General features: G+C 43.5%; 1 protein-coding gene across 1 annotated transcript in view; it reads left to right on the top strand.

Moving 5' to 3' along the window:
• Nucleotides 1-2,510: 2,510 nt before the first annotated feature.
• Nucleotides 2,511-19,952, top strand: part of MED12L (mediator complex subunit 12L) — a 709,720-nt gene continuing 692,278 nt past the window's right edge. Inside the window, exon 1 of the mRNA XM_088447707.1 lies at nt 2,511-2,646. Coding sequence (XP_088303833.1) covers nt 2,548-2,646 — 99 coding nt within the window. The 5' untranslated portion in view covers nt 2,511-2,547. The remainder of the gene's footprint in view (nt 2,647-19,952) is intronic.

Raw genomic sequence — 19,952 nt, 5'->3', positions numbered from 1 at the left:
GATAAGTGAAGGGGAGGAAGCCATGGCTACAAATCCGACTTTCTCTGAATAAGTTGCAGAAATTGGACTTTTTTTCACTACGCATTTTATTGCTCCATTTATGCCCAATTCTGAATAAGAAAGCACTTGGGGTAGTTTTGCAGCCATGAAAACGCAGCATTCTGAAGCTTGTACTTGTGCGGCAGGTGAACACTGTTTTAAACTGAATGTGATGTGTGTTTTCAGGGATAATAGTCAATTGGTCGATAATAAATAGATTGACATTCAGAAGGTCGACACATTCTGAATGTCTACAGTAAAAAGTCGACATGGTCATCAGGTTGACCATCATGCTGTAGACATGAATTTAGGTCGTCATGGTTAAATGGTCGACAAAGTCAAAATGCCGGTGTTTAACATGTCGACACTAGGGGTAAATTTACTAAAATGGGAGTTCTGTTAAGAAATTATGTTACCCATAGCAACCAATCAGATTCCAGGAATTATCTTCTAGAAGTTGCTAGATAAATGAGAAGTAGAATCTGGTTGCTATGGGCAACATCACTTCTTAAATGGACCTCCCATCTTAGTAAATTTACCCCTAAATGTTGTCATGTTTTTTTCATTATATTTATGGTAAGGTTTAGGGTTACGTTAAAATAACAAAAACACGTGTCGCTATGTTAAATGGCAACCTTTTGACTGTGTCGACCATTTAACCCTGTCGCCCTAAATACATTTTTACAGAATGATGATTGACCTAATGACCATGTTGACCTTTTTACTGTCGACATTCAGAAGCAGTCGATCTTCTAAATGTTGACCTGTATACAATTGACCTTTTATACCACACTTGTTTCCAGCAGTAGCAGCACCCATGTGACTACAGCGTAAGTCAGGGTTCGACAAATCCCGGGGGCCAGGACGCCATGGTGACCAAGATTTTAGTCCTGGCGACAAAGTTTTACTAGAGCCAGGTATGATGTTTCTAATAAAGCTAATTGTTGGAAAAAAAACACTCCCCCTGTCATAGGAGTAGTGTGTTCATCCCGGCCACATTCAATCAGTGTGGGTCTGCCAGTGACGAAGTGTGAAGAGGAAATGGAGAGCGGACACAGATCAGCACCAGGAGCAGCGAGGATCTGGGTGTGAGGCTCCGACTATCACTGTGTGTACACTTCCATAAATCCCTGCCCCCAGCTATGCTGTTGCCGGCATGGACCCAGGGCTCTGCAGTCTCTTGCCGCACCGGGGATGCCATGCCCCACACCCACATTGGAGACTATGAGGGAGGCTCTGATCTCTGGATGAAGAGCAGCTCCAGGGGGAGAGGCAGAGACTGCTACAATGGCGTGAAGGATGTTGTTATGCTGAACTCCAACAGAGGGGAAGACTTGCTGTAGTTTTGGGACAAGGAAGCGGCCATCGGCGGTGTGGGGTCCGGAGGAGGCGTGCAGGTGAGCCGCAAGGGAAGCAGGGGGCTCACATGAGTTTGTTGGGAAAGCAGCTGTCTTGCAACAGCAGCCAGTACTGTCAAAGCAATGTCAAGTACAGGAGGCTGCAAAACCTAACTCTATACATGTGCTGTAGAGTCCGCTGGGACTAAGTTTTTGTCTACTATGAGATCCTTTGAGTAAACCTAATCCCTTTCTGAGCTGTCATGAAAGCTTATATACCCCTCACTGATGTGCTATATAATTATAATGTCCTTTTATGAGCTAGGATGAATCTGACCAAATGCACAATCACCTGGGCGTTATATATAAGAAGAATTGGCAAATCGTGAAGTTATTTATTAGCATGGCTTCGCCATTATACAACATTTGCACTGTAATAGTGTTTTTGTGTTTTTAAATTTGTGCACTGTATAGAGCAAAGTCCTAGAAGTTTTTCCGTTGAAGGTTGCTTAGCTACCTGTGATCAGCCAGTTACAATAACCTCTGCAAGTGTGCCTCTTTCCTCACCCCCCCAAAAAAAGTTACATGTCGCATCCTATGTACTTATTCCTCATTATCCCACATGTGGCATAAAATGAATTTAGACCCTACTATGTGGTATAATATGAATTTGGGCTCATACTGTGTGGTCTCTATAAGTTTTCATATATTTTGGTCTTTGATGATGGTTTGGCTCCTAAAGTTCTAAGCTGGCTCCTAGATTTTACAAAAATGTGTCAAGCCCTGGCCTAAGTGACAACATACATTATTCCCGTGGTAACCTAGGAATGTCTTTAGTTCAGTGGTTTTCAAACCATGTTCTTAAACCTCACTAGTAGTAGGTGAATGTATCAATACACCTTTCCTCTTTGGGGAGGACAACTGCTTTTGAGGTCTCAAGGTCAGGATTCAGAAGTCACACTCATCCAGGTATCTTTACACTCAATCATGTGACTGCCTTATGCTTACCAGGCCTGAAGCAATTATGCAGTATTGTGTGACTCACATGTTCCTAACTCCAGGTGATTGAATGGAGCTAACTGGTTTCTGTCTTGTACTTTCAGATTTGTAGAAAGTTCCTCCTGCCTTCTTGTCCTATAACCTGTGCTGGAACTAGGTATCATGAAAGATCATGGCTGCTTTGGGAATTCTTAGCTATGAGCAGAGACCTCTCAAAAGACCCAGACTTGGACCACCTGATGTCTACCCACAGGATCCCAAGCAGAAAGAGGTCAGGTTTTTTTTTTTGTTTCCTCTATGGGGAATATTGGTGAGAAATGATTGCTAAAAAAAAAACATACATCACATAGACTTAAGACCATGATTGTAACCTTTTGTTTTGCTTACAAAATTGGCCTCCACTTTTAGGCATCAAGAAAACTTAAACTTCTTTAATGAGCAGAAACCACTCACTGCTAAGACCAACACAAAGTAGCATAATATATGCCAGAGCACCAAAAATAGCATCTACTGTATAAGCATCAGCAGTGCATTTGCAAACAGCCAATCACAAGTATTGCCCCTCACAAACTGCAAATAATATGTATATTTATATTATATATACTGTGTGTGTGTGTGTGTGTGTGTGTATATATATATACATCCCTAATATATTTTATATATATATATATATATATATATATATATATAATATATTAGGGATGTTTGCACGTTTGAGTTCGGATTTTTCCCTCCAAAAAAACGGAACTCAGAAAGAGGCTAAACGTCATCTTACATGGACGAACATAATCATTCCTGGACAGTCCAGGAATGATGATGTTCGTCCATGTAAGATGACGTTTAGCCTCTTTCTGAGTTCCGTTTTTTTGGAGGGAAAAATCCGAACTCAACGTGCAAACTCGAACCTATCCGAGCCTGCACATCCCTAAAAAAAAAAAAATATATATATATATATATATATATATATATATATATATATATATATACATATATATATATATATACACACACACTGTCTGTATATACATACATGCACAGGCGTGGACACATTTTTGTCACCCTTCTATGGAAACCGAAGAGCCCATAATTTTCTCTAAAATAACTTGAAAGCGACAGAAGTAATTGCCTTCCATCATTGTTTATTCCAGATGTAATATTAATCAGACTTTGCATTTAATTTTTGATTCAACAAAATATATTTAAAATAATAAAACAAATGACAATGGCATGGACAAAAATATGGAACCCTTAACCCAGAGGTTCCCATACGGGGTCCTCAAGGCACTTCAACAGTTCAGGTTTTAGTGATACAGGTATCCATGGTTGAGCACAGGTGGTTAAATCAAATTAACTGAGGTGCTAATTAAGTCATCTGTGGTCAAGCATGGATATCCTTAAACCTGGACTGTTGATTTCTGTAGCTCTCAATGAGACTTCTGCACCTGTCAACAGGTACAGTAGTTTGGTCAATTCTTATTGAGCAAACTGCTCCAGCTGTTTTAGGTCTGATGGGTGACTGTTACAGCTTTTTCCATAGATGTTTGATAGTGTTCAGATCAGGGCTCATAGAAGGCGCTTCAGTATAGTCCAGTGTTTTGTGCTTATCCATTTATGGGTGCTTTTAGCTGTGTTTTGGGTCATTAGCCTGTAGGACATAACCTGTGAGTGAGACCGAGCTTTCTGATACTGGGCACTAGGTTTCGCAAAATGCATTGATAGTTATGAGAATTCATTGTGCCCTGCACAGATTTAAGGCACCCTGTGCCAGACATAGAAGAGCATCACCAAAACATAACCTAATCTCCTCCATGTATCACAGTAGGTATGGTGTTATTTTCTTTGAAAGCTTTACTTTTTTTTCGTCTGTGCATATAGAGCTCAATTTTTGACTCATCTGCCCAAAGGACATTCTCCCAGAAGCATTGTGGCTTGTTTATCATTATGTATTATAGCAAGTTCCAGTCTGGCTTTTTATGTCGTTTTTTTTTTTTCAAAAGTGGAGCCTCCTTCTAAGTCTTCTTCCATGGAACCCACTGTTTCTCAAAAAGCGTTTAATGATGCGATCATACACTGGCATACCTTGACCATGGAGTTCAGCTTGCATCTCTTTGGAAGTTTACTTGGCTCTTTTTCTACCATTCTCACTATCCTTCTGCAGACTCTCCAACAAGACCCATTCCATTAGGTACAGAATGCTCTGCTCCTGGACTTCCTCCTTAATTTATGATTGTAGTCACCTTTGTTAAAACACCTGTCTCATCAATTACCTAGTTCAACACAGGTGTCTGCAATCATAAATTAAGAGAGCAGTCCAGGAGTAGAGCATTCAGTACCTAATGGAATGGGTCATGTTGGAGGGTAGGCTTCTGTTTAATCTGGGGACAATTATCCTCTTGCAGCCCTGTCCAGGGAGGATGGCTACAATCCCATGGACTTTAAAATTCTTAATATTTGCAACTGTAGTCATAGGAACATCAAGCTGCTTGGAATGGTCTTATAACCCTTACCTTTAACATGCTTGACTATCTTTAACTGTTCATGGTTGTGGTGCACAGGACGATTGACTTACTACTTTTCTCAATTTAAAGAGGTGATAGGCTAATTAGAGGATTAGTTTGAAATTTCATTATAATCCAATTATTTATTATCTTTTCTAATGAGTAACAACAAATCTGTCCAGGCCATTTTAGAATATCTTTGGAGATTTCTTGGAGCAATCTTTTCACAGCTTCTTTGCTTTATACTGTGAAAGGGCAAAGGCATGCAGGTATACATGAGACAGGATGCAGTCATTAGGTCGACAATCATGATGTTGACACCACAATGTTGACATTGATGAAATATTGACATGGAACATGTTGGCATCTGCAGAATATCAACATGATCACAATGTCGGCATTTAAAATGACGACATTCTCAGAATGCCGACAGATAGGGTTAGGCTGCAGGGGAAGCTAGGCTGTGGGAGGGGAGGAATGAGTTAGGCTGTGGGAGGGGAAAGTCAGGCTTAGGCTGCGGATGGGGGGGGTTATGAATAGGATTAGGGTTAGGGTTACTCACTGACAGAGCTGCAGCAGGATCAGCCACAACTCACCATCAGATGACCGCTAGAAGACCCTCCTGGAGCCAACGGGCCCACTGAACAAGGTAAGTCACCACTAGACTAGCAGGAACATTTTGTCGGCATTCTAATCATGTCAACATTTCATCAGTGTCAACATGACACATGGTCAATGTCAACATGACACATGGTCAATGTCGACAGTCTCCTGTCGACTTTATGAATGTCAACAAAATATAGCCAATCTAGCTTTTAATTTCATAACTTTCCAGGAAGAATGAAGCATTGTTAAAATGGTCTGCAAGGGTAACAACAAATGTGTCCCTAAATAAAAATAAATAATACATATATAAACACACGTTTCTAATCACTCTGCTGTAGTCATAGTTGATGTGTTATGCAAGATGTAAACATCTTCTACACCATACAAAATAAACTCATTTCTGCTTTTACAGATCTAATTACAGGGCTCTGACTTTCTCATTCATTACAACAGGGATTTGATTATTTTTCATCACCTGCTCTCAAATGTTATAGACCCTATAACTAGGGCTTTCTCTCTAGCCCTTTAATAGATATGCACAGTAATTTAAGTTTCCCTCTGAAGAGGAAATCCCCAGGAGCTAGATGAGCCAATAGAAGTAAGTGTGCTCAGTTAAAAGCAGCTCCCTGGACCTGAAAGCTATAAATACAATATCGGCTCAAGGGAACATGCAGATTCCTCAGGTAGTATAACCTAGTTCAGGTATCATGACTGTCAGGTCTCTTATGGGGATTTAAGCAGCTGTGCTGTAACTTATAACCTGGGAGTTCTGCGATCCCTTGTGGTCTGTTCAGCTATACATTTATCTGAGGGACACTGGAGAGAAACACTGTCTTTGAAAGAACCTCCAATTTTTAGTCTGTGGAAAACTAAATTCATATCACTGTAAACCAGATAGGGGAAAGTATTTTCATTCCGTTTTGTTGGGAACGAATGCTTGCTATTTCTTGTTAATCATTGAAAATAATATAAAGTATATATGTGCAAAAACGCAGGTGTATTGTGGACCCATCATCATGTGTAAAATTTGCTTAACTTTAAGGGATATATTTTCTAAAGGTCGATTTGGGGTTTTTGGCATATTTGTAGGTGATTTTCAGTCGACCATCGACCTAACATCGATACATTGCTACAGACCACTACACGATCCTCTCATTTACTAACAGTCAGATTGGAAATCGATTACAAAACCGTCTGATAAATCCCCAAATAATTAGACTATTAAAAAACAGACTATTTTAGGTTCTAAACACCACTCTATTGGTAGGAATGTAATTATGATGCCTATAAAACACAAACTACAAAAAAAAAAATATTAACACACACTGGCCCTGATTAAGAGCCGCTCGCTGGGATTGTGGACGTTTTTTTTTTTTTTTTTTTGTTCTCCGGCCACTCGCAAAGCTGTGGGAGACCACCCACAGCTTGTGCGAGCAGCCAGGAGACCATCGCGATAATCGCGACCATCGGCCTTGCGACGAGACCCTACAGTAGGGTCTAGGCTGTCGCAAAACCGAGTGGACTTCCTGTTCTAATAGAGCAGAAGGTCCACTACTGACATCAGTAGTGATGTCAGTAAGACCTCCCTACAAACGCCAGGCATTCCTAAGGGATCGCATGCGTTTGTCCAGCCACGCCCCCTACCCGCCCACAAAATGGGGCGAGCTGTCACTCACCATCGACAGCTGCCCCGTCTTGTTGTGAGCCCCATAGCGACTGAACTGCAGTCGCTCGGTGGGGCTCATGCACACCGGAGGCGGCGCATGCGCAGTGCATAAACACCGGGCCGCTTGCGAGTGGCTCTGAATCAGGGCCATAATCCACAGGCAGACACACAGAACCACTGACAAAGACCAAAACAAAAAATTAGACTAGACAAAAAAATAGGATAAACTTCAAAATGACAACAATACAGAAATTGACAGAACAAAACACTTGTAAATTACTTTTTATGCACCTACACAAAAGTAATTGTACACTATCAGCATATAGGCCAACAAGATTTTATTGACGTCGGTACTTTGTAGGTCCACCACGTGCAGTGATTAGTGCAGACACCCTTCTTGGTAAACTGTCCACAAGTTCCTGGACAACGGCAGGCGGTATGTTTTGCCATTCCGCCTTAAGTATAGTGACCAACTGTGACACTGTGAAGGTCGAGTTGGCTTAGAATACACCCGTCGCACCAATTCATACCAGAGGTTTTCAGTGGGGTTAAGATCTGGACTCTGAGCTGGCCAGTCCATCCGGGTTACCGAATTTTCTGTATACCAGTCCAGCGTCGCCCTGGAAATATGACAGGTGGCATTATTAGAGCACTAAGAAAATGGGTTGTAATCTGACAAATGTTTATAGCTTTACTACAGTTTAGGCCACACTCCCTGCCCTGAAATTTGAAAATGAAAACTTGCTAGCCCTATTGAGATCTGACATATATATTTAAATATGTTTTTATTAGGTGCATATTTCCTTTATGTTCGCTCTCAACTTATATTCTTCAACCTCTATATTATCCCCTTATTAGCCCTTTCAGAAAGTGGAATGTTTGGTGTGCATTACAGTGGCATAACTAGGGTGGGGTCGACCGGGGCACGTGCCCTGGGCGCCGTCGGGCCGACTGCGTTTGGGGGAGAAGGGGCGCACCGCCATCCACGTCAGTGGTTTCAGTGTGTAGTGTTGACCGTAAAACAATCACGCCGGTGCTGGATCGTACACAGTGAGTGTACTACCCGGAGGTGGTGTGTTTGTTTTAGCAGCCAATGAGAGTCAGACAGACTCTTATTGGCTGCCGCACCCTGGGCTGGAGTTCACTCATGAGCTCCGCCTTCCAGCTCCCGCAGTGGGTGAAGGGAGAAACTTCTTGACGTCTCTCCCATAGTGCTGAGTGGGAGGAGCGGACAGCGGCAGGCGCAGGAGCGAGGATTTGGTTAAGTGTTGTGTGTGTCCGTGTGTTATTTAAGGAGCACTACTGGGGCACTTCATAAGAGGCTCTACTAGGGGCCCCAGATTGGGGGCACTGTATAAGGGGCACTACTCCAGGGGGCATTGTATTAGGGATACTGCTACTGGGGACATTGCATAAGGGACACTACTACAGTGGTCATTGCATGAGGGGCACTACTACTGGGGGCATTAAGGTGCATATGGAATGGAAAGGAATGTTCCCAGGATGACGAGAAATGGTGGTGTCATGTTGACACTCCCTCATTTTTTCATTGTCCACACCCATTGTGGCATGTGGCCATGCCCGCTTTTTTGGCGCCCGCCTTCGCTGCGCACACACCGGGGGGGAAGCTCCGTTTTTCATCTTGCCCTGGGCTCCAAATACCCTAGTTATGCCACTGATTACAAATATTAATCAGCCCTAGAGTCACTGCCAGAATATTGGTGTATCTGAGTGCAAAGGGGAGATGTACTAAGCCTTGGAGAGAGATAAAGGCCCTCATTCAGAGGCTCTCGCAAGAAGCGAGCGCTCGTTCTGAATGAGGGCGGCCACTTGAATTTTTAAGTGTGGCCTCCTGATCGTTAGCTAAGCTGTGGGTTACCACCCACAGCTTTAGCGACCGACCAGTTTGATGGGCCGAGCTGTCGATCGACATCGACAGCCGGCCCTTTTGTAGTGAGCTCCGGAGCGAGAGAATTTCTCTTTTGCTCCGGGGCTTGCACACATGCAGTGCGGCCGCTGCGCGTGCGCAGGGCCTAAACATCGACTCGGTTGCGAGTGCTCAGCGCTTGCGACCGGGTCTGAATGAGGGCCAAAGTACCCATTAATCCGCTCCTTTCACTTTACAGATTGCTTCAACACTAAAATGTGGTCAAACCTCTGGAAATTACATTTGCAGGGGTTTGACTGCAATCACTGTTTGCACCAAGGCCTGGAAAGCAAAGCTTTCTGGAGCTTGTTCCCATTAGGCAGCGCCATCTATAGCGCCATCTATAGATGCCTCCTGACAGATTTTTGCAAATGACGAACGATATTGCATGACATCATTCAGGGAGTGGATTTTTTTTTGTTTGTATTCATTTTCATAAAAAATATCGTTCGTTGTTTACCGCGACAGATATTTCTAATATCTGTCAGCGATAAGCGATAATTTACCAACATGTTGGAGAGACAAAAGACAAAATTTGTCGGCCGCGGGAGGGCGCATTTTCATCGTTGAGAGCCTATCCATTAGCTGATAAATTGAACGACTGAACGATAAATCGTTCATCGTTCAAATTTATCTGCTAATGGATAGGCCCCTTAAGATTCAATATGAAAAAAGCAAGTTGCTTATAAGTGATCTTCATATACAGACAAGCTCGGACTGGGCCGCCGGGGAGTCACTGATTCGTAGACACGCCCTTTATCGTGGGAGGGCGGGGCCTATGGTGACTGCAACATCACTATAGAAGTAAACTAACAAAGAATGTGATCTCGCACCAATATATTTATAAATTCTCCATTCCAGAGAGATTTTCCGATTAATTTAGGGGACCCTGCAACTTCACTTCTTTTATTAAATTCATATTTATGATATAGGTGAAGGTGCTACCTTATGATCTTGTAAATATCACAGTAACAAACAAACAGAGAAAAAGACAAGATTTTATCAGGTGCACTTATAGGGTCAAAATATTCCAGTATTTAGACAATTCTCTGAAGCAATATTAAAATATAACCTTTATTTAAATATACTTAAAATTACAGTAATTAAGTCCAAAAATGTAGGCGAAATATGATTAAAATAAAGAAAGATAAGTAAAGAGTGTATACATATGTAGAGTAGTATAAAGTGATTTAAAAAGCCACCTGCTGCCGGTTTATTCAACGTATATTACAATACCTGAGGCTTATATGGTGCAACTTAATCAAATATATGAATGGTGTTAATGTTACTACACCATATGATTCACAAATTGTTACACTTGGTGATTATTTGATGGGAATTGAATGTTATTAGTGTTTTACTAAGGAGTGGAGGGAAGGAAGAGACAAGTAATATTGCTTGCAATCTATATCCTTATAACTCCTGTGATGTTATATTAGGAAGTAGTTTTAATATAATGTTGTTTGAGAGTGACAGTAAATTTTACTGAGTATATATTTTATTATTATATCTTATCCTCACTGTCAATATTTCTAGGTTGTTAGTATATGTTGCCTTTTATATTCGCAACAAAGCTACAGCACATTGGAATAAAGATACAGTTGCAGATATGCTTCAGTCATGAACTCCCTCACAGTTCATATATACAGCTATTGCTCTCAAACAGATAAAGAGCTAAATCATATTAAATGAAGACTCTATCTGTAATGCTGTAGCGTTTCCATGAGGCTTATCAAGTCTGTGCTGTAATGCATAGACTCATGTCCCAAGTCCCATTCACTGCTCATATACACATTGATTTCTTATTACAATATCGTGCCCCGTCTGTTACAGTCACAGAACGGCGTCACACATTTCTCCCACTGCAAACAATCTCCGTAAGCCCTGTTTCACATTTATGTCTATTGCTGGTATTGTTAGCGTGTTAGCATATGATAGTGCTATAACCGGCGGCAGCGTGGTATGCCGACGCGCGTTTCGCCGATAGCTGCTTTCTCTAGGCAGTGCCTAGAGCAGGGGTCTTCAAACTTGGCCCTCCAGCTGCTGTGGAACTACACATCCCAGCATGCACTGCCACCTTTTTGATATAACAGCATGCTAAAACTATGTGCAGTGCATGCTGGGATGTGTAGTTCCACAGCATCTGGAGGGCCAAGTTTGAAGACCCCTGGCCTAGAGAAAGCAGCTATTGGCGAAACGCGCATCGGCATACCACGCTGCCGCCGGTTATAGCACTATCATATGCTAACACGCTAACAATACCAGCAATAGACATAAATGTGAAACAGGGCTTACGGAGATTGTTTGCAGTGGGAGAAATGTGTGACGCCGTTCTGTGACTGTAACAGACGGGCCACAATATTGTAATAAGAAATCAATGTATATATGAGCAGTGAATGGAACTTGGGACATGAGTCTATGCATTACAGCACAGACTTGATAAGCCTCATGGAAACGCTACAGCATTACAGATAAAGAGCTAAATCATACTAAATGAAGACTCTATCTGTAATGCTGTAGCGTTTCCATGAGGCTTATCAAGTCTGTGCTGTAATGCATAGACTCATGTCCCAAGTTCCATTCACTGCTCATATATACATTGATTTCTTATTACAATATCGTGGCCCGTCTGTTACAGTCACAGAACGGCGTCACACATTTCTCCCACTGCAAACAATCTCCGTAAGCCCTGTTTCACATTTATGTCTATTGCTGGTATTGTTAGCGTGTTAGCATATGATAGTGCTATAACCGGCGGCAGCGTGGTATGCCGATGCGCGTTTCGCCGATAGCTGCTTTCTCTAGGCCAGGGGTCTTCAAACTTGGCCCTCCAGATGCTGTGGAACTACACATCCCAGCATGCACTGCACATAGTTTTAGCATGCTGTTATATCAAAAAGGTGGCAGTGCATGCTGGGATGTGTAGTTCCACAACAGCTGGAGGGCCAAGTTTGAAGACCCCTGCTCTAGGCACTGCCTAGAGAAAGCAGCTATCGGCGAAACGCGCGTCGGCATACCACGCTGCCGCCGGTTATAGCACTATCATATGCTAACACGCTAACAATACCAGCAATAGACATAAATGTGAAACAGGGCTTACGGAGATTGTTTGCAGTGGGAGAAATGTGTGACGCCGTTCTGTGACTGTAACAGACGGGGCACGATATTGTAATAAGAAATCAATGTGTATATGAGCAGTGAATGGGACTTGGGACATGAGTCTATGCATTACAGCACAGACTTGATAAGCCTCATGGAAACGCTACAGCATTACAGATAGAGTCTTCATTTAATATGATTTAGCTCTTTATCTGTTTGAGAGCAATAGCTGTATATATGAACTGTGAGGGAGTTCATGACTGAAGCATATCTGCAACTGTATCTTTATTCCAATGTGCTGTAGCTTTGTTGCGAGTATAAAAGGCAACATATACTAACAACCTAGAAATATTGACAGTGAGGATAAGATATAATAATAAAATATATACTCAGTAAAATTTACTGTCACTCTCAAACAACATTATATTAAAACTATTTCCTAATATAATGTAGCCATACGAATTTATGGCTAAAAAAGTACATGAATATAGGCCAGTGGTACAGGACACACACAAGGGTTAATATATAAATTATCTGAATGTTTAATAATAGGTTTATACTATAATCATTATAGAGAAATGAATGTAAATAATATAAATATATGTAATGACATTTCTGTATTGTGAACATATAGGTCTGGGGTATTAGCCAGTGCAGCGGCACGAGGTAGTTTAGAAAGTGCCAGAAATGGCATGAGCTCTGTCCAGTGGCAGTTAGGTGGCCAGTGGTAGTTAGGTGCAGTAGGGATGCTCGTGCTGCGGGGGATATAGGGATGCTGGCGCAGCACAGAGTCCAGTCTGCAGTTCCCCCAACAGTGCTCATGCTGGGAGTCTCTCTGGCGCTACTTTAGGAGTGAGCGCTAGTAGCGGCAGCGGCCGGGAGCTCCAGCACTGAAGCCAGAGTGGGCATTACCTTTGTGTTTGCCGGAGACAGAGCTGTGTGTTCTGGCTTGGCTCCAGTGGTAAGCGGCAACAGGAAGCCGCATCATCGGAAGGGGCATCCCCTGATCTGAGGTCACACAGGAGGCGGAGAGAAGGAGAGGGGGACCCTGATGTGTGAGCAGGAGCTGGAGATACGCTGACAGCCTGAGAGCTACAGAGTGTAGCCAGCGCTTCAGCAGTTGATACAGTGTAACCCTTTCAGTACCTGACAGCTATCCAGAGTGGTTGTGAGTACTATAAAACCCCACACCACACTTATAAGCATCATTAGTAAAGCAGACTGGCATCATTTATAAGTGTACAGCAGGGGATATATCAGAGAGAATCCCTTTCTTGTCAGCAAGGCACTATGAATTAAGGGATATAATACTGCTATATGCACCTGTATAGCCAACGCAGGAGAAAAGTATCAAATAGAAGAAGGATACAATTGTAGCAAGACCTTACACGTCTATAGTACAGTGTGAATTCTGATCTCAAGTTTGGAATTCAGAGTAGGAGTATTGCAGTAGATAAACCACTGGCTACTACACTCTAGAGACTTATATGTATATCTTTATGTAAGTTACAGAGAGAGGATTTTCGTACATATATATAAGCCCTAAAAGGATGCATAAACTTGGATAAATCTGGGGCTCATCCTATAAATTTATTATTTTGCCTAGGATAATCCTGGATTCTACTCTTTAGGACTAAGACATTTTAGTTGAAGAGACAGGACTCTTGATATAGACTCATCTTCATTTATTCTCTTCACGGAATTAACTATTATATATTTTAACTGTGAATGTTATTTACAGAAATCCATCAGTATAGTTTCATTACAGTATAGCGGATTTATTGCATGGGGAGGGAATGTTCATGGGAATTGTATTGTGATATTACCTGTATATTTATGTGTATACTTTGTGAGGCCTGATATATGATGACAATATATGTATAAAAACAATAACCGTGTATAGAACTACTTACCTTAAGGTATCTGACGGATGTCTTTCATCGGGAAGCTGTGAAGGAAGAAAGGAGACAGGTGTTGATTTAAGTGCAATGTATAAATGTTGATTTATAAGTACTGTGTAAATATTTGAATCCAAACAAAACATTTCATTATACAAATTATATATTAGGGCAACCCTAGGATAGCCCTTATAAAATATCCTAGGTGGAGGCACGCAATATAAGGATAAAATATATACATATATAGCTACCATCCTTAGAATTGGTGGGGCTACAATAACATCACAGGAGTTATAAGGATATAGATTGCAAGCAATATTACTTGTCTCTTCCTTCCCTCCACTCCTTAGTAAAACACTAATAACATTCAATTCCCATCAAATAATCACCAAGTGTAACAATTTGTGAATCATATGGTGTAGTAACATTAACACCATTCATATATTTGATTAAGTTGCACCATATAAGCCTCAGGTATTGTAATATACGTTGAATAAACCGGCAGCAGGTGGCTTTTTAAATCACTTTATACTACTCTACATATGTATACACTCTTTACTTATCTTTCTTTATTTTAATCATATTTCGCCTACATTTTTGGACTTAATTACTGTAATTTTAAGTATATTTAAATAAAGGTTATATTTTAATATTGCTTCAGAGAATTGTCTAAATACTGGAATATTTTGACCCTATAAGTGCACCTGATAAAATCTTGTCTTTTCTCTATGTTTGTTTATCACTATAGAAGTGCCAGGTTGCAGTGCAGCTACTTGCCAGACAGTCATCAAGGCTGTTTTTTTAACTGACCCAGCCAGCAGCTACACACAGAGGCCTGGGGCAGTGCACTACTGGGTAATTCCCATTAGTCTTTGCAAAGGTGTCAGAGGAGCATGTGCTGAGCTCGTCACATGCTCCACTGACCTGTGGAGCTCAGCAGCAGCGCAGCCTCATGGGAGTGAATCATTTGGAGGCTGTGGACCTGATTCAGACTCGGTCGCTAAGTTGCGCTCGGTCTGAGTGATTTTCGCCTGTCTGCGCATGCGTATAATTCGCAGTGCGCGTGCGCAAGCCAGTCTTTGCGATCTGTTTTTGGTTGCTTGTAAGACACTATCGGGTCACTACTTTGAGTGACAGATAGTGCTGTTTGTGGGTGGTAAATGGGGAAGATGCTTGTAAACGGGGGAGTGATGTTGTGGACGCAGGCGTGTCAGGCCGCCTAAAAACGCTGTATAAAGGGCGTGCATAATTATCAAAGTAGCGTCATTGTACACGTCACCTCCATGTATTTCAGCCCGCACTGATCGCTGTGCTTGCAGCGGGTTAAGGCAACCTCAAGGGCTGCGAGCAGCTCCGATGGCTCTTGATGTTCCCGATTTTAATCCTACATTTCCCGGAGGTGACGTGTGTTGTGATTAGCAAGGGGGCGTCTTTATACACTTGCGAGCGCACTTTGCCGTAGCTCGCTAAAACATAGACGGCTTCCTTATGCGATGCAGTGCGAGCACATCATTTAAATATCCGACCCCTTTTTGCCAGAGAGCAGCCGCAAGTTGCGATCAGGTCTGAATGAGCTCCCGTATCTGCTCTGCAAGCTGACTGAGGTAGTTGTGGTTGAGTACACTGTGGCATAATGTGGGAGCACAATGTTAGGTCTCTGCGGTGTGGTATAATCAGGGACCGTTGTAGGGGCGGGCTAACAGGGCTGTCACTCGGAGCACCGACCCCTAGAGGGCGCCGCTGAGTCCTTGTAAATAAGTCCAGTGCTTTTATTTTATTTTTTTAGTGCCCGCTGCCACACTCCTACCCGCACCCACCCTCCTGCCGCCGCGGGGAGCCTCTATATGCCGGGCGCCCGCTGACATTTTGTGATCAGCAGACACGCGGCTCTCTCCCCACATTGATAGCCAAAAGCCGGAACTCACTCCTGAGCTCCGGCTCCCCCAGTGAGCACTATGACGTCTCTCCCATAGATCCGAGGAACGGTCAGACTGGACGGCAGCGGACGCAGGAGCGGGGCTTAAGGTAAGTATTGTGTTTTGTATTGTAAATTGTATTTTTTGGGGTGGGGGGGGCACTACTATAGAGGCCACTACTAATGGATAACTACTATAGGGGGCATTACCACTGCGGGCACTACTATAGGGGCCACTATCACTGGGGGACTACTAGAGGGGGCATTACCACTGCGAGCACTACTACTAGGGTCACTACTATAGGGGGGGACTAATATAGGGGCCACTACTACTGGGGGCACTACTATAGGGGCCCCTACCACTGGAGGCACTACTAATGTGGCACTACTATAGGGGACATTACCACTGTGGGCACTATTATTGGGGCACTACTAATGTGTCACTACTATAGGGGACATTACCACTGGGGGCACTACTATTGGGGCACTACTAATGTGGACATTACCACTGGGGGCACTACTAATGGGGTACTACTATAGGGGGCATTTACTACTGTGGGCACTACCACTGTGGGCACTACCACTTTGGGCACTACTATAGGGGCAATACTATAGGGGGCATTACCACTGCGGGCACTACTACTGGGGGTACTACTATAGGGGACATTACCACTGGGGGCATTACTAATGGGGCATTTACTACTGGGGGCACTTCTATAGAGGGCATTGCATAGGGGCACTGCCTAGGGCCCCCACTACTGGGGGCACTGCCTAGGGGCCCCCACTACTGGGGGCACTGCATAGGGGACACTACTACTGTTGGCATTGTATAAGGGACACTACTTCTGTGGGCATTGTGTATAAGGGGCACTACTGTGTCCAGGGCCGGACTGGGACTAAAAATAGGCCCTGGCATTTAAAGAACACAGAGGCCCACCTTGGCGTCAGCATCTGGCCCCAGGCGTAGACTCCTCCCCTTACTATCTCTGACTCCTCCTACTTCTTAGTCTATACTTTTATAAATAAATATAATTAATAACATCATTAATAATTAACAACATACAAGTATATATCATTCTCTGTATTAAAATACATACAACAGAGCTCATCCTGCAGGGGATTCATACATGTGCCATAGTCACACATTTGGTATTTGGTTGGTTCTGTTAGGCAAAGCTGGCACTTCATTGGTGTAGGTCACAAACAAGCATAAGGGAAGGCATTTTCTCAATTGACCAAGCCCTAGCTTAGCAGTTGTAGAGGATTAGATAGTGATCATTGTAGTATTTTTTTAGGGCAGGGGAGCTGAACACGGAGGCGGTCACATCTGTGCCACCAAAGTAGAGCCGAAAGTACATATTTTGCTGCTCTGTGTACATAAAGAGCATTGGTGCCCACCTCCACACCTCAAGGAGGATAAGAGTAGCTTTGAAAAGAAAAACCTGGGTGTAGTCTTGCTGGGAAAGGGCGTGACCACACGATAGTACACCCAATTCAAATTATGCCACACAATAATGCCCCTTAAGGCACACATCCACTAGACGATTAAATTGAGCGATTGAATGATAACGATATCATTATCATTCAATAATCGTTTGAAAATCGTTTGCACGTTGTTTAAAAAATTTCTAAAACGACCAGCGATGCGCGCTCCCGCTGGTCGTTTAGACACCTATCATCGGCATATATGTTGTACAACCTGACGATAACATCAGGTTCAGCATGTTTGCAGGTGATTGATTGTGCCTACACTGAACGAATGCTTGTTTAGTGTAGGCACATCACAGACTGACAAACGACTACAATGTCATAATCGTGTAGTCGTTTTCATGTCTTTAGGTGGATGTGTGCTTTTAGTCACATTGCATCGCACAGTAGTGTCCCTTACACTATATTATGCCACACACCCTGTAATGGTCCTTAAACATTATACCATACACCATAATGGCCATTACACACATAGGGGGTCATTCAGATCCGGTCGCAAGCACCGATGTGCTCGCAACCGGGTTGATGGGTGGCCCGGCGCGTGCGCAAGCCCCGGAGCATCAGAGAAACTCTTGCTCCGGAGCTCGCTACAAAAGGGGTGGCTGTCGATGTTGATCGACAGCTCACCCCTTTTTGTAGGCGGGCCAGGGGGGTGGTTTCCAAAACGGAGGCGTTCCTTTAGGAATGCCTACCGTTTTGTGGGCGGCCGCACTGACATCATCAGTGATGTCAGTGGGGAGCTTCCTGCTCGATCAGAGCAGAAAGCTCCCTGGGGCTTGCGAGTGCCCAGACCCAACCTTAGGGTCTGGTCGCAAGCCCCGATAGTCGCGATGGTGATCACCATCACGACCATCACCCTGGTCGCTAGCTAAGCTGTGGGTGGTAACCCACAGCTTATCTTGCGACCAGGAGGCCGCACCAAAAAACTAGAAGCGGCAGCCCTCATTCAGAGAGAGCGATCGCTTCTTGCGATCGCCTCTGAATAAGGTCCATAGAGTGGTCCCAGCAGGGCTGCCAAGACACTCAGCAGGCCCAGGTATGGAGGGTGTGCATGATTACATGGGAGGGCATGGCAACTACCTCTCATTTACAGCATGATTATAGTGTGAGTTGTGTGTGGTTGCTGCATATTGGAGATATTGGTTACACCTCTCCTGTACACCCATGCCCCTAAAGAAACTTGGGTACTTTTACCCATCCTCCTGAGTCCCGTTTCCAACCCATCGCCAGAACTTTTGTTACCTTGACATTTGCCACCTTGTGTCATGACCATTACGTAGGTAGGGTGACCGAGGGTAAAATATCGACTGGTCGGGTATGCCGGATCGTCCAGCCTGCCCGTCCGATGCGATATTCTGTCATTTATTTATTGTATTATATCACATAGAGATAATCAGAGACTTCACATCAACATTTCAGTCCGGTACGTGGACCTTTATCAAGATAACGACATAAGTGGACCAAACACACTATATACCCCCATATAGTGTGTTTGGTCCACTTATGTGGTTATCTTGACAAAGGTCCACGTACCGGACTGAAATGTTGATGTGAAGTCTCTGATTATCTCTATGTGATATACTGTAATAATACAATAATTGAATACTGCATAAAGACTGGTGAGTGCACCCCTGGTTATTACCTTTTTATATAGAGCCACGGGTTCAAATCCCGACTCCAGAAGCCTGACTATTGAAAATCCTGATGCCGGCTGGTAAGTAACCTATCCCTCCCCTCTCCCCCCTAACCCTCCCCTGGTGGTACCTAACCTGAACCTCCCTGGGGGGTGCCTAACCCTAACCCCCCTTCCCGGAGCCTAACCCTAACCTTAACCTTCCCGGGGGTGTCTAACCCTAAAGCTAAACCCCCATCCCTGAGCAGCCACAGATACTTACCCAGATCCTTAGTTCGGGAAGTTCGGGATTCCGGCAGCCACACAGCGGACTCTGGTATCCTGGTCCCATTCGAGATATCGTCGTCTGCATTTTGCCGGGCGTCGGGATTCCGGCATCAATGTCCAGCATCCCGTCCGCCGGCATATGCACTACATTTTAATATATATATATATATATATATATATATATATATATATTACAAACTTCAGGGTAAAAAAAAATCTCCAGGACACTGAGATAGGGTCGAGGTTTCAGGGTACAAACCCTGGAAAAAGGGTTTGTGCCCTGAAACGTCGACCCTATCTCAGTGTCCTGGAGATTTTTTTTTATTCCTTGAAGTTATTAGACCCAGAGTGCCGTCCAATGCACAATAGATACATATCCATATAGGAGAGGCACTGGGCACTGGGCGGTGTGTGTGTGTGTGTCCTGATGACGAGTTTGTCAATAAACTCGAAACGTTGACTGTGACTGCGTTATTACACTGAAAAGAAGTCCGGAGAGTGACACAAGACTGGCTTACTACTTATCTATTGGGTGAGCACCATGGCCATTGCAATACAGTATTGGAGTGCCTACAATGCA

The sequence above is a fragment of the Taudactylus pleione genome, unplaced genomic scaffold (genome assembly GCF_031769625.1).
Source record: "Taudactylus pleione unplaced genomic scaffold, aTauple2 ptg000436l, whole genome shotgun sequence".
Classification (NCBI taxonomy): Eukaryota; Metazoa; Chordata; class Amphibia; order Anura; family Myobatrachidae; genus Taudactylus; species Taudactylus pleione.
Note: the sequence above shows the minus strand (reverse complement) of the source record. Positions and strands in the feature narration are given on the sequence as shown.